Consider the following 13,265-nt stretch of genomic DNA (forward strand, 5'->3'; position numbering starts at 1 on the left):
CTGTTGTTCGGGGTGGGGGCGGTGCTGGTTATGGTGCCACAGCTGGGGGCTGGCTCTGGGAGGGTTGCCTCTGTGGGTGGGCCCGGGGGCGGGGCGAGGGGATCCTCCTGCCCAGGGATTGGCCGTGAGCATGCATGAGCCGAACAGTAGCAGCAGAGTTTGTGAGTGTCGGGAGGGTGGCTCCCAGGGGTCTGTAGAGAAACCTGTGTGCTCAGGGCCTCCTTTCCTGGAGTGGGCTTCGTAGGACATGGCTGGTGAACAGGTTTCTTACACAAATTAAAGCAACGTTAGGGGCCAAGTGAATCTGGGAAATTGCTGGGTAAGCAGGTTTAACTGAATTAAAACGAGTCAGAGCATATAAAGTGCTTCACGTGGTGTGTGGCAAGAACCCATATATAGAAATAATGATATTATTAAAAAGCAAGTGCTGCAGGACTTGTCAGGACCTTGACTGCGCTACTAATTCCCCGAGTAGGGGATTTTGGAAATGTTCTGTGTTTCCCAAGCCTGTCCGCCTGAGAGAAAGCTTTTCCATGGCGTTAACAGCCCCGAGAACGTGATTTGCGGCACAATGACCGGGACCAGCTCTTATTATGCAGACACTCCAGCAATTATTCCCTCTGTCACTTTCTAAGTGAGAGACCCCAGCACTTCAGAGTGTATAAAACAACTGAGTCTGATGTTTACATGGTATTGGAATGAAAAGATTGGAGAATTAATGAAAAGATATGAAGCAAACTTAGGAGGCTGGTTAGCAAATGTTAGAAATACACTCATAACTAAAGACAATAGACTTTTGGACCCTGAGTGTTTAGCAAAGAAAGAAAGTTTAAAGCATGTTTTAGCTCATATATTTTAAGAAGACCCCAGCCCTACCCCACTTGCATGTGCTCAGGGACAAGTATGAATCTGTTCTACAGATTGCCCTTTCCGTAGAGACCAGGGTTGCCTGTGCCCGTCCAGTGAGGTCCTGGGTTTTTGATAGCTGTGGACATCTTCTCCCCAAGGCCATGTGTCAGCAAGATGCTGAGCAAGGTGGAGCCTCCCTTTATTCAGGGTGAACATTCCCTTGTATCAAATAGAAAATTCTTCCAACAGCCGGCGTCTGCTGGCTCCATGGCCCAAGTCCTGCATATTCCATCTGATTCTCCCCGTCCACCCAGAGCCTGGGGGCTTCCCCTGGCCCCACTCCTGCCTCAGAGCCCTCGTTGGCTTAGCAAACTCTGGATGGTGTCTTCTAAGGAGACACTTGGATGTGGCCCGGGTCACTTCTCCAGCTCCCCCTGCATCCTGTCCACACCCACCCTACCCAAGCATTTGTGTACGCATGCGTGTCCGTGTTCCTCCTCCTCCTCCTCCTCCCTCAGCACTGGGACCACCTGGGAGCAGCTACGTGCAGGTTCTAGGGTCTGCCCTCCAGGGTTCCTGCGTCCTCTTTGGAACGTTGTATGTCAGGAATGTCATCTAGGTCACCTTCATCTTCCTGTTGACAGGCCTGCACCTGGCACTGAGGAGCATCCTGACAGGGTGTCCGGGCGGCAGGCTGCCCGCTGCCACGAAAGGCCTCTTGACTATTGATGTGTGTCCCTTTCTAAACACTGTCTCTTTCCCCGAGGGCAGCAACACTGACCGGCCGGACGCCTCCGCTGTTCACCTGCATGACTTCCAGCGGTTTCTCTTACACGAGCAGCAGGTGAGAGAACGGAAGGGCGGTCGGGGGAGAGGGGCAGCTTCCTGGATGGTTTCTCACCTTCTCACCACCTGCTTTCACCTGACCACCTGTAGTCATGAAACAGCTGTGGTCTCCCTGTCCGCTGCCACTTTGCTGTCTTAGACTCTGGGATGAGAACAGCCTCGTGTTTGCTCCTTTTCAAGGCACAAATTGAGGAAGGGCGAGAGGGAGAGCTCTCCAAGGCAGGCAGCCCAGCAGGGTGACAGCCTGCAGGCAGGGCATCCTCACCTGGCTGGCTTCTGCTGCCTCTCCTAACTCAGCTTAGGTGTCGCTTCCTCGGGAAGCCATCTCTGACTGATGGAGGATGTGACTAAGGCACTTGGCCTGCCGGGTCCTCTGGGGAGGGGAATATATTAGCACAGTTGTCCTTAAACAGATGGCATGTGGGAAGTCTCCTAGAGAGTGTTTACATACAGGCTCCAAGCTGGTGACAGAGCCAAAGGAGTTTTGTGTTGGGCAGTGGTTTTCCCCTGGTTGGTTCTGCCGCCCAGGGCGACATCCGGGGACAGTTTTGGCTGCCCCAGCTGGGGGTGTAGTAGGTACAGACCAGAGAGGCTGCTCAGCATCCTAAAATGCACAGGTCAACCTTCCCACAGCAAGGAATTACTCTACCCAAAGTGTTAATAGTGCCCAGCTGAGAAACTTGGACTGAGATAAAGCTGAGATCCTCCTACTAGCTCTGCGACCCTGGGCAGGTCGTCTGACCTTCCTGTACCCTAATTTTCTATTTAGCTGGGGTTGAGAGCCCACCTCTCAGAATTGTGGGGGTCAGAATATTGTATTGAGCTTTGTGTATATGTATATGTATCTAAATACATAGTCACATACCTATTTCAATGTTTTATTTATATCACTCGAGTCTCATTTACATTTTCTCTATTTAATTTTTTGTTTTTTAATAGACTTTTTTAGAGCAGTCTTAGGTTCATAACAACGTTCAGTTAATTTATATTTTAAAGGTCTTTGTATTGCAGAATGTTTTAAGCATGCACTACAGTAGCCAAGCTGGCATGGCAGCACCATCTTACCCATCACTACGATTTAAAAAGTATGAACATTTGCCAATTTTATTACATCTATTCTGAGTGTCTCCCCTCCCTTTCTCCCTTCTTCATTATTTTGCTGGAAAATTCTAAAGTAAACTGCAATGTATCATTAAGACAATGTATCGTCTCACTTGTAAATAAGCCAGCATGCCTCTCTTATGAAATGGACCTCTTTTTCTTCTAAAAAACCATAATCATAACACCCCTGTTACACCCTGCACCCTGAATACTAATTTTACGTCCTCCAATACACAGCCCATGTTCAGATTTCTTTGATTGTAGGGAAAGTAATGAACAGACACACAGCACACACTTTGCACAGGGCAGCCACACGGGGGCCCCGGGACAGGGCGGCAGCTACTGTAATACGGTGATGGTGACTGAGGACATCGAGGTGACCTGCTTCTCCACGTGGGGGTAGAATGTGAGGGATCAAGAGAAGGATTATTTGCTCAGCCTGAGCTGCCACCAAGGGGAAGTCACAGGAAGGGGACCATCCATACATGAGTTCTGTTTGGCACAATTACATGCTCGGGACTGAGCGGCCAGTAGAGGGAAGCAGAGGGAGAGGCGTGTGGTTTTTCCTTTCTGCCGTGCTCTGCCGTGCACTGAATTACTCACCTTGTTCGGGAGCTATTGAAGTGTTAAACCAAGAAAAAAAAAATCATGGCTAAAAGCTTTCCTGAAAGGCAGAAAAGGACGGGGTCCTGGGACGTGCAGTGTGTCTCCCCCCCGCAGCAGGACAAAGAGCAAAACAAACGTCCGTGGTCCTCAAGTTTACGGGCTCTTCCATGGAAACAATGTGGGGAGGAAAGATCGAAGTTGCTTTGAAAGAACTTACATTGGCTACAGATAAAGGGGGGTGGGAGAAGCGAAGTGGGCTTGTTCTGGGGCAGAGTCCGAAAGGAGGTGTGCGCTCCTTGGATGGGTGGTGGGCAACAGTCCAGAAAGTTCAATGGGAACAAGAAGCAGAGGCACCTGGTGGTCAGTGGCACCTGGCTGTCCTCTTTAGAAAATTGTGGAAATAGCCACCTGCAAGTTAATTCAGGGTTTCAACATCCACTAAGGAAGGCAAGCAGTCTTTTGTTGGTCTTGTCCTGCAGTTTACTGATTAAACTCCCTCGTCACCTCCTTCCACACTCTGGTCTGTTGTAATTGAGTTTCGGACATCTCAGAATTTTCTCCTTGTCAGTGGTTCCATGGCCAACCTCCTGGGGACAAGTAGCCTAGATCCCAGCATTCACCACCTGGAGCTGCTTAATTTGATCACAGGGGAGAGTGGCGGGCTCACCCCCACTGCCCTGGGCCAGGGATGTGGACCGGGAGCAAAGGGCAGGTGCTCCTCACACGTGAGACGGCCTGTGAGCATCTGTGTGAGTGTGGTAGGGAGGGCAGACTGATGAAGATGGGGACCCTGAGTCATCAGCCCGGCTACTCCTAATGTCCCATGTGTCTGCTGCTCTGGGAGGTGATGGCATGAAGCAGAGCTAGTCAGCTGGGACATTTGTTTGGTGTGATGGATGCTCACATGTGGAATAAGCACCGTAGCACTTGCTGTGCAAATTAGTACGAGTTTTCCTAGAAAGCACTTGGGCACTATGCAATTAAAACAAAAACTTTGAAAAAAGGGTGTATACTTTGATTAAATAATTGCCCTTTTAGGAACTTATCCTAAAGCAATAATGGCAGCATTTTCAATAGAAGTGAAAACTTGTAACTAATCTAACTCTCCATTAGGGGACTGATTAAATATACCTGAGCCCAAGGTCACACTGTAGAAAGGGGGTTCAGAGGAAGACCTCAAAATGGATGTGCCTGAGCTGGTCTCAAGCTCACTGTTGGGTCGTTATTGACTATATAACAAGGAAAATAATATGGACCTCCTGGGGTTGTGTGGGTTCCCAATAAGCCACTAGTGGAAAAGATTTAACAGAGGCTGGCACATAGTCTGTGCCCAGTGTTGACTGCCATCACCCCTTGTTATTCCTTCTATCATTATTCTTATTTTCATTAATACAGAGTCCTAGCACAATACCTATACCAAGTAGAGTCATTTGGTAACCCCTAGACTTTGTATTTTAAACTCCTTCAGGCAGAAGATTTCTTTTTACTTTTTTTTTCAACCCTCACCCGATGACATTTTTTCATTGCTTTGAGAGAGAGAGAGAGAAATAAACATCAATGTGAGAGAGAAACATTGATTGGTTGCTTTCTTGTAAGTGCCTTGACTAGGGATGGAACCCACAACCTCGGTATGTGCCCTGACCAGGAATTGAACCTGTGACCTTTTGGTCTATGGGATGACACTCCAACCAACTGAGCCACACTGGCCAGGGCAGGCAGAAGATTTCTTATTGACAGTCATCCAGATCCAGGCTATGCCAACTAAGTACCCATGCTTTCTATGAGAAAGCTTGTAGAAGGAAGGAGGAAGCTGCTGGCCTTTCGGGGGCATCAGAGCCCGACAAGGCCTTTGCATGAAGTGTCCTACAGTTTGAGTTTCATGTCCTAGTATTCAAAGATTATAACACCCCTGTATTCAAATGAACTGGTCGTTCCCTAGTCTCCTAGCTATTTTGTGCCCCTTATCCATAGATTTGCAAGAATCAAAAGCAAGGTCATTGTTGATGTGTAACCACACACCAGGGAGGCCCTTTCTCCACCACCTCATTTGTGTCTGTCGTTAGCATTTCTTCCTTTCCTGGTCTGACCCTTCCCATCCAACCGCACACACATCTGGTTGCACATTTGCTTTTATTATCCTTAAAGAGAGAGGCTTTAGCATATTCGGAACCCGGAAAGCATTAGTCAAAGCTGGGTCTATGGGCCCTGTTTTCGCCCGTTGCCTGATGAATCCTTGGGCCGTAGGGTTTGGAGAGGAAAACAATAAAGTTACTTTATAATATGCGTTCTCACAGAACATGGCCTGGCTGTTCTTACTTCCGTGTTATGGGTGAGGAGGCACAGAGAGGGTATGGGACTTGCCCGGGGTCCACCAGACAAGTCACCTGGATGGCCTGACATGACTTTTTGCCAGACCTCTTTTTGGTGATTTCTCATTCTTTTTGTCATTCCAAGGAGCTTTGGGCACAGGATCTGAACAAAGTCCGCAAGAGGATGACGAAGTTTATCGACGACACAATGCGGGAAACTGCGGAGCCCTTCCTGTTTGTTGATGAGGTGAATGGACTTCTGGGGAGCTGTCCACGAGGGCTAGTTTTCTCCCAGTCTTTCTTTTGACTTGTCCTTGTCTAGTGACCTTGTTTCTGGCGTGCATTTCTTGCCTTTGCCCCTAGAAGGGTGTCTGCTTCTCAGGCATGGTAGGTACACCAAGTTCAAAGGTTTGGGGATTCCTGTGGCCCTGAGTGAGGAGAGGGAAGGTAAGACTGAAGAAGGTGGGGCGCTCCTGCTCCCTGTCACTTGTTCCCAGAAAGCAGCGTGTTACCCCAGTGTCACTCAATCCAATTTTTTAAAAAAGGGTAAAGACTTAGGATATTAAAATTCCTGACTTTTAAATGATATGATATACTGTTAATGTTTTGTTTATCAAGTTGGTGGGTTCACAAATGCCTATGGTATTATACCATAAAACTTATTATATATGGGAAGCATATATTCTTGTAACAAATACTTTAGGATACACAATAGAAAGGAAACACGGTCAGTGTCAGTACAGCCTGTTGCTGTCTGAGTTTCTGTGTGGAAACTTGGGTCATGGAGGCCTGGAGACCATCTGCTGAGCCCATGAATCAGAGCTACCATTTCCCTGTGCTGGCACAGACCAGAAAGAACCCAATGCCACCCATGTTTCCCTTCGTCATGATGATCCTGTCTCTGTGTGTGTGACCCCCCCACCCCTAGTTCCTCACATACCTGTTTTCACGGGAGAACAGCATTTGGGATGAGAAATATGACATGGTGGACATGCAGGACATGAACAACCCCTTGTCTCATTACTGGATCTCCTCATCACATAACACGTGAGTTTTGCCGCCAGCCTGGGATGGGTTGCAGGCGAAGGGGGTAAGGCGAGTATTCCAGTGCGCTGCTTTGGCAGTGTGTGGGGAGTGGACAGAGTGCAGGGCCACATTTCTCAGCCTGGAGTATACAAACGCTGCTGGAGGGGGTGAGGGGATGCACTTCTTTTTTCCAGTTGGCATTATAAGGATCATCCTTTTTCTATGGCCCTAAAAAGCCAATCACCAAAGCTGGTGTTTAAATGGGTTGGACATCTCATAGTAGCTACATCAAAGCAATTGAATCAGTCGTTGGACTGATATTTACAGTCTGCCTTGTGCTTGCTGCCTGCTGGGGATATAGCAGTAAACAAGGCAGGACGGAACAGCGCTCTTCTCATGTGCTGGGAGGGGAAAAGACCTCCTTTGACTCTTAACAAAAGACAACAGTTAGTGAGAGGAGAACAGGTGGTGAAGTGAGAAAGAAGGTTTTAGAAAGAGGAACAGCATATGCAAAGGTCCAGGGGCAGGAGGAACTGAGAGAGATTTGTTAAAATTAGACTGTAGAATCCAGGAAGGTGAGGTGTTGCATGGCAGGAGAGGAGGCCAGTGGGATCAGCCTGAGTGGAATCTTTAAGTGAGAGTGGGGGCAGTGGGAGCGAGCCACTGATGGCTTTTAAGCCAGAGAGCAACATGCTTAAATTTACATCTTTGGAAGATTACCTGATTGCTAAAAGGAGAATAGCCTGGAAGAAAGAAATGATATTGCACTGAAGTTCCAGTATTTAGTCTGCCTTATAAGGTGAGAGGGCGAAGGCCTTGGCTCATGGGCTCCCAGAGAGCTGCAGATGGGTGCTTTCCCAAGTGTCATTCCAGGCAGGCATTAGCGAGGCCCTTAAGCTTATCTCCAGGCATTTTGGAAGGTAGAATCTTTTTCAGGGGCAAATTGATTTCATGGTTCTCTCTTCTCCACTACATCCATTGGTGTAAGAGTTTGTGTCGTAGAATGGTGAATTCTATCAAACCCAGAAGACGGTTAAAGAACATCAGCTCGTAAAAGGGGAACACGATGAGGAGAGTGCATGCAAATATGTAGTTTCATGTCTGATGGATATAGTTCACAGCAGAGTACATTCCACCAATAGTTGTTGATCACCTGTTCAGTGCCTGGCTCCCTGATATCAAAATGATGTCCCATCTCTGCCCTGTTTAGACTGAGGGCCAGTGGGCGGCCAGGGGAGAGTTGTTAATTTATCATCTGCTGTGAATCTCACTCCTGACACCCTTTGACCCAGTTCTCCTCAAAAGAACACACAGTCTCAACCCTACACTTGGATTACCAAGGTGGTTATTGTTCACATCCTGTGATTGTGGCCTGAGTCTAAGGCATGGCCACATGATGGCAAGTGTCTAGACCAGATCCTAACCCTGGGACTTTCTAGACAGGAAAAACTCAGGCCTTTGCGGGCTTGGGCTAAGAAGTTCCCCAAGGACACCATAAGGTGCAAGCCGCCTTCTTTCCTTCAGGTACCTCACAGGTGACCAGCTGCGGAGTGAGTCGTCCACGGAGGCGTATATCCGCTGTCTGCGCATGGGCTGTCGTTGCATTGAGTGTGAGTAGCTTTTTCCTGGTGGAGACAACACTTACTGCGAATAGAGGCTACTTGTTACTGCCAAGTCCTCAGCTGAGGGTTGGTGCCCCCTACAGGCCAAGACCCCAAGTCACTCTGGTTCCACAGCCTGGAGGAGGCTGGTGCTGGGAAACCATTGCCTGTTCAGTGATCTCTACTCCCCCTTGCTGAGTCCACCTGCCCCTCTGCTGGGCAGGCACAGATTCGGTCCCCAATGGCTCTGCCAGCTGGGTACAGAGTGCCTGCCCACCTTGCTGAGCTGGCCGGCCACTGCCACCTGCAGCTTGATGCTTTTTTAATTTTAAAGGTAAATAGGGGGTGGAACAGGCCAAGGCTCGCAGCATCTTGGTTAAGGGACGTAGCCATAAATGGCAAGGAACTGTCCCAGAAGAACATTGTCCCCACCACAAGGAGTGGTATTGAGCCTGACCGGGTTGGAGCCAAAAAACCATCTAGATAGTGCCCTGATACAATGGGAGGCCTGGGAGGCCAGTAGCAAAGATGGCTTTATTGTCCTCTGTCCTTCCTTGGTTTCCTTCAGGATTTTTTATAGAGGAAGGCAAATAAAAGCCCTTTGAGTTTTAGCAGCTGGCCCAGCCCTGGATGCCATCCTCATCATTCCCGTCACGGTTGATCACAGACACCCAGTACAGGTGATTCCAGGCACCTGGACATGCCCAGGGTCCAGCTGCTTCCTTCTCCTCACCTCTTACTCCCTGGCCTGACTTGACCACCAGAGGCTCATGGGTATATTAGGCTAAGAAAAGGCACAAGCCACTGATTTAGGCTTCAATTTTATTTTAAAAAATTTTACCATGATATCAAACTTTTAATAGCAATTATTCCTACAGAGTATTGCCTATTTCATACTTCTTTCCCCCTCGGGGAAGAGCAAATGTGAAAAAATTAGGTTTGACACTGTCAGTTCCTGTTACTTCTGGGGATGAAGTTATAGGGGATGTTCACCTTCTACATAATCTCATTCTGTTTGGACACTGTACTGGGAACCTTTAAGAATACATTTTCATATTGCTGCATATTATTTCCACTAGCAGAAAAAGCAAGCTAAGGTTTAGACAAGTAAAATCATAAAATAAAACACACTGTAAATATCTTTTTAGAAGAGATACATTTAAAATAGTTTCTTTTGGACAGATATATTGAATCACAAAGGGACCTTTATTTCAACAACCAAAATCTTCCTGTCACTGCACAGGTAACACATGTACACAGGTAACACCTGTCCTCCTGTTGGTGGCCCCTAAGTGTAATAGGTTTGTCCCCCATGTTCTAGTAACTGAGGCGGCATGGGGGTCAGGACTGATCTTGTAACTGGCTGGGCACGTGTGTGCCACCAGTGGACTCGTGAGGTGGTGAGTGGTGGACAGGTGGTGAGGCTACACATTTCTCCCTGCAGTGGACTGCTGGGACGGGCCCGATGGGAAGCCCATCATTTACCATGGCTGGACACGGACTACCAAGATCAAGTTTGATGACGTTGTGCAGGCCATCAAAGACCACGCATTTGTCACCTCGAGGTCAGTTGTCTGATTTCCAGGTGGTTCACCTTTAAGGGAAAGGTAGCTAAGGTTGAGCAGACAGACAGACACCCCTCCCTACCCCCACACCCAGACATGCACACAGATACAAACATACCAGCCAGGGCTTCTTCTTGATTGAAGTCCTTGGCTGAGTGATGGCGCCCTCTACAGGCCAAGAGCACAGGTCCCTGACTAATTCCAGAGCCTGGAGGAGACTGGCACTGGGAAACCATGTGGCTGTTCAGTGGCCTCTGCTCCCCCTATCTGAGCCTACCTGCCCCTCTGCTGGGCGGGCATGGGTGGGTCCCCAGCTGCTCTGCCAGGCAGGCTCAGATGGAGCGTCTGCCTCCTCGCCCCGGCCACCTGCAGCTTCCCTGTGATCCTGTCCATTGAGGAGCACTGCAGCGTGGAACAGCAGCGCTACATGGCCAGAGTGTTCAAGGAGGTGTTTGGCGACCTGCTGCTGACAAAGCCGACGGAGGCCAGTGCTGACCAGCTGCCGTCGCCCAGCCAGCTGCGGGAGAAGATCATTATCAAGGTAGGCGGCCTCGGGCTGTGCCATTCATTCAGGAGAGCCAGAAGCTCAGTGCACAGGCTCCGGGTCCCGCTGCCCTGCTCACACTGCTCTCCTTCCCAATCAGTTAGCCTCTTGGTGCCTCTGTGCCCTCGCCGGTCTCGGGTGGAGATAATAATAGAACCCATGTGGTTAGTGTGCTGTAAGGATGCTCGGAACTGCACTCTGCCATTGCAGTGCTACGTAAATAGTAACTCGTTCCTTCTTTTGGCAGACCTCACCACGCCCCTTTCTCAGTCCTGTGTAAGGCGCTAGGGGTGCTCTTTCCTGCAGGAGCTCCCAGTCTGGTGTGGGAGGTGGACAGGAGGGGGGAAGTTGCCCAGAAAGGGCTGCATATGCTAATGGGATTGTGTGCCAAGTGCTTTGGGAAAGATGAGTGACTTGTACCCAAGAGCGCCAAGGATGCCATGGACGGGGTGACACTGGGTGCTTGTATGACTAGGATAAAGAAACCAGATACACAGCGGCTTAAACGTGTAAGAGTTTATTTCTTCCTCATCTGAGGGAGCGTGTTCTGGAAGCTTTGAAGTCTGGCCCACAAGGTCATCCAGGGACCCCGGGTCCTGTTCTAAAGTCTAGGGAAGGGGTTTTCAAGAATCCTCAGATAGAATTCAGGAGAGGTGATATGTGAACTTTGGGAAAAAATGTTGCCTCTTTATTTTTATTAACCTATAAGTAAAACTTAACATTTCCTTCCATGATGATTATTGGCAACAAGCCAGTTGGATATTTTCATATCACATTTACAGTTATCGCAAATATCTCAGAATAATGTTGTACTTGTCACTACTTTGAAATTATGGTAGTTATTAGAACTGCCTCTAGATCTTACTATAAGATATTAAGAAAGAAAGCACAATTTTTGTATATTGCAAATATTTTTTACTTAATATACTAATAATTGTATTTCAATATAGTTTCTCTTATAATCCTTTTTTTAAAGATTTCACTTATGTATTTTTAGAGAGAAGGGAAAGGAGGGAGGAAGAGAGGGAGACAAATATCCATGTGAGAGAGAGGCAGCAATCGATTGCCTCTTGCACATGCGCTGACTGGGGTCCGAAGCTGCAACCCTGGTGTGTGCCCCAACTGGGAATTGAACCAGCAACCTTTCGCTTTACAGAACAATGCCCAACCAACTGAGCCACACCAGTCAGGGCTGTCTTATAATCTTACATATTACAAACATTATTCCGAGAAGGGGGTCCTCAGTCTTTCTGCAGACTTCAGAGGGGGTCCATGGCATAGATCATGAAGGCTGTGCCCAAGGGTGCTGTCCTGGTGTGTGTGGTAGGGCTCTAGCTCGCAGGAAGGGGAATGAGCAGGGCTCCAGGGCCAGCGAATCCTGGTAAACGTGTGGTGTCAGCTGTACACATCCTAGCCTGCCCTGTTTGGGGCACAAGAACCTAGCCACCTGCAAGGGAGCCTGGGATATGCAGTTTCTGGTTGGGCAGCCATTAGTGGAAGGAGCGAGATGGATTTCATTAACCACCAGCAGGCTGGTATGAAAGGAGGGGTCGGTGTTTATTAGGCAGATACAGGGGGAACAATCCCTATGTGCCAGGAGGTCTAGGAGGGAGACCGGCCCATCAATAAGTAGTACCCAACAGTGTGAGGGGGCATGGGTGCCCTCAGGTCTAAAAGCACCAGCATATTGGGAGGATTTGGCTAAGACCCTGGGGCAGTTTTCTCTGAGACTCCAAGAGGTGAAGGGAGCTGAGCCTGGGAGGGTCCACAGCTTCTCAGGCATTTGGTCCTTGAGTCTTCAGGGGACCTCATGGCCCTTTTCTGAGCTTGTTCCCAGCTCATTTGTCACTTCCCTCTGCTTCTGTTAGGACAGCTGTCTGTCCCCAGGCATTTCCTGCTCTTGTTTTAGGCTGCGAAAGCCCCTTTTAGAACAGCCATTGCCCCCCCCCCCCCCCCCCCCCCCCCGTACTTCATGACTCACCCTGTCCTATTGCAGGGAAAGGGGATCAAAATAGCATCTGTGACCCACTCAGTGTGTGCCACGCACTGGTACTGGGCTAGGCATGGTTGTGTTTTCTTCTCCTATCTGATCATAACCCTGCGAGGCTTATCCAGGCCCCCAGCCCACTTTCCAGGTGTGGACACTGAAGTCTAGAGGTTAAGTGACTCAGCTGAGGCCAAAGAGATAATTCAAGGCTGTTCAAAGCAGACCATGTCATGCTGTGTTGTTTACAGGTGCCTTACATGCCCCTGGCTTACAGCAGTAGTTCTCAACCTGTGGGTCGCGACCCCTTTGGGGGTCGAACGACCCTTTCACAGGGGTCGCCTAAGACCATCGGAAAACACATATATAATTACATATTGTTTTTGTGATTAATCACTATGCTTTAATTATGTTCAATTTGTAACAATGAAAATACATCCTGCATATCAGATATTTACATTACGATTCATAACAGTAGCAAAATTACAGTTATGAAGTAGCAACGAAAATAATTTTATGGTTGGGGGTCACCACAACATGAGGAACTGTATTAAAGGGTCACGGCATTAGGAAGGTTGAGAACCACTGGCTTACAGGGACCTACAGGGGTGTCATTATACCCAGTTTAGAGAGAAAGTTATTGAGATTGGGAAAGAGATTGTCATATGGCCAAGGTCACACAGCTAGTAAGGTGATAGGCCTTGAATTCAAATCCAAGTCTGACTCCCAGTCCTGAACTCTCTTCACCAGGTCACCACTGCCTGGGATCTACAAATGCTTGTCTAGGTGGGTGGTCAGTACTCACCCAGGCGAGTGTCCTGTTGTCATCATGTC

At 48.6% G+C, this 13,265-nt stretch overlaps 1 protein-coding gene across 1 annotated transcript in view; it reads left to right on the top strand.

The window, feature by feature from the left end:
* The window catches only part of PLCG2 (phospholipase C gamma 2), a 151,615-nt gene that overhangs the window by 74,709 nt on the left and 63,641 nt on the right, over nt 1-13,265 (top strand). Inside the window, exons 9-14 of the mRNA XM_090261181.1 lie at nt 1,621-1,693; nt 5,857-5,958; nt 6,640-6,758; nt 8,262-8,347; nt 9,783-9,903; nt 10,276-10,444. Coding sequence (XP_090117307.1) covers nt 1,621-1,693; nt 5,857-5,958; nt 6,640-6,758; nt 8,262-8,347; nt 9,783-9,903; nt 10,276-10,444 — 670 coding nt within the window. The remainder of the gene's footprint in view (nt 1-1,620; nt 1,694-5,856; nt 5,959-6,639; nt 6,759-8,261; nt 8,348-9,782; nt 9,904-10,275; nt 10,445-13,265) is intronic.

This window comes from Furipterus horrens, unplaced genomic scaffold (genome assembly GCF_987537825.1).
Source record: "Furipterus horrens unplaced genomic scaffold, mFurHor1.1.pri manual_scaffold_13, whole genome shotgun sequence".
NCBI classification, from domain to species: domain Eukaryota; kingdom Metazoa; phylum Chordata; class Mammalia; order Chiroptera; family Furipteridae; genus Furipterus; species Furipterus horrens.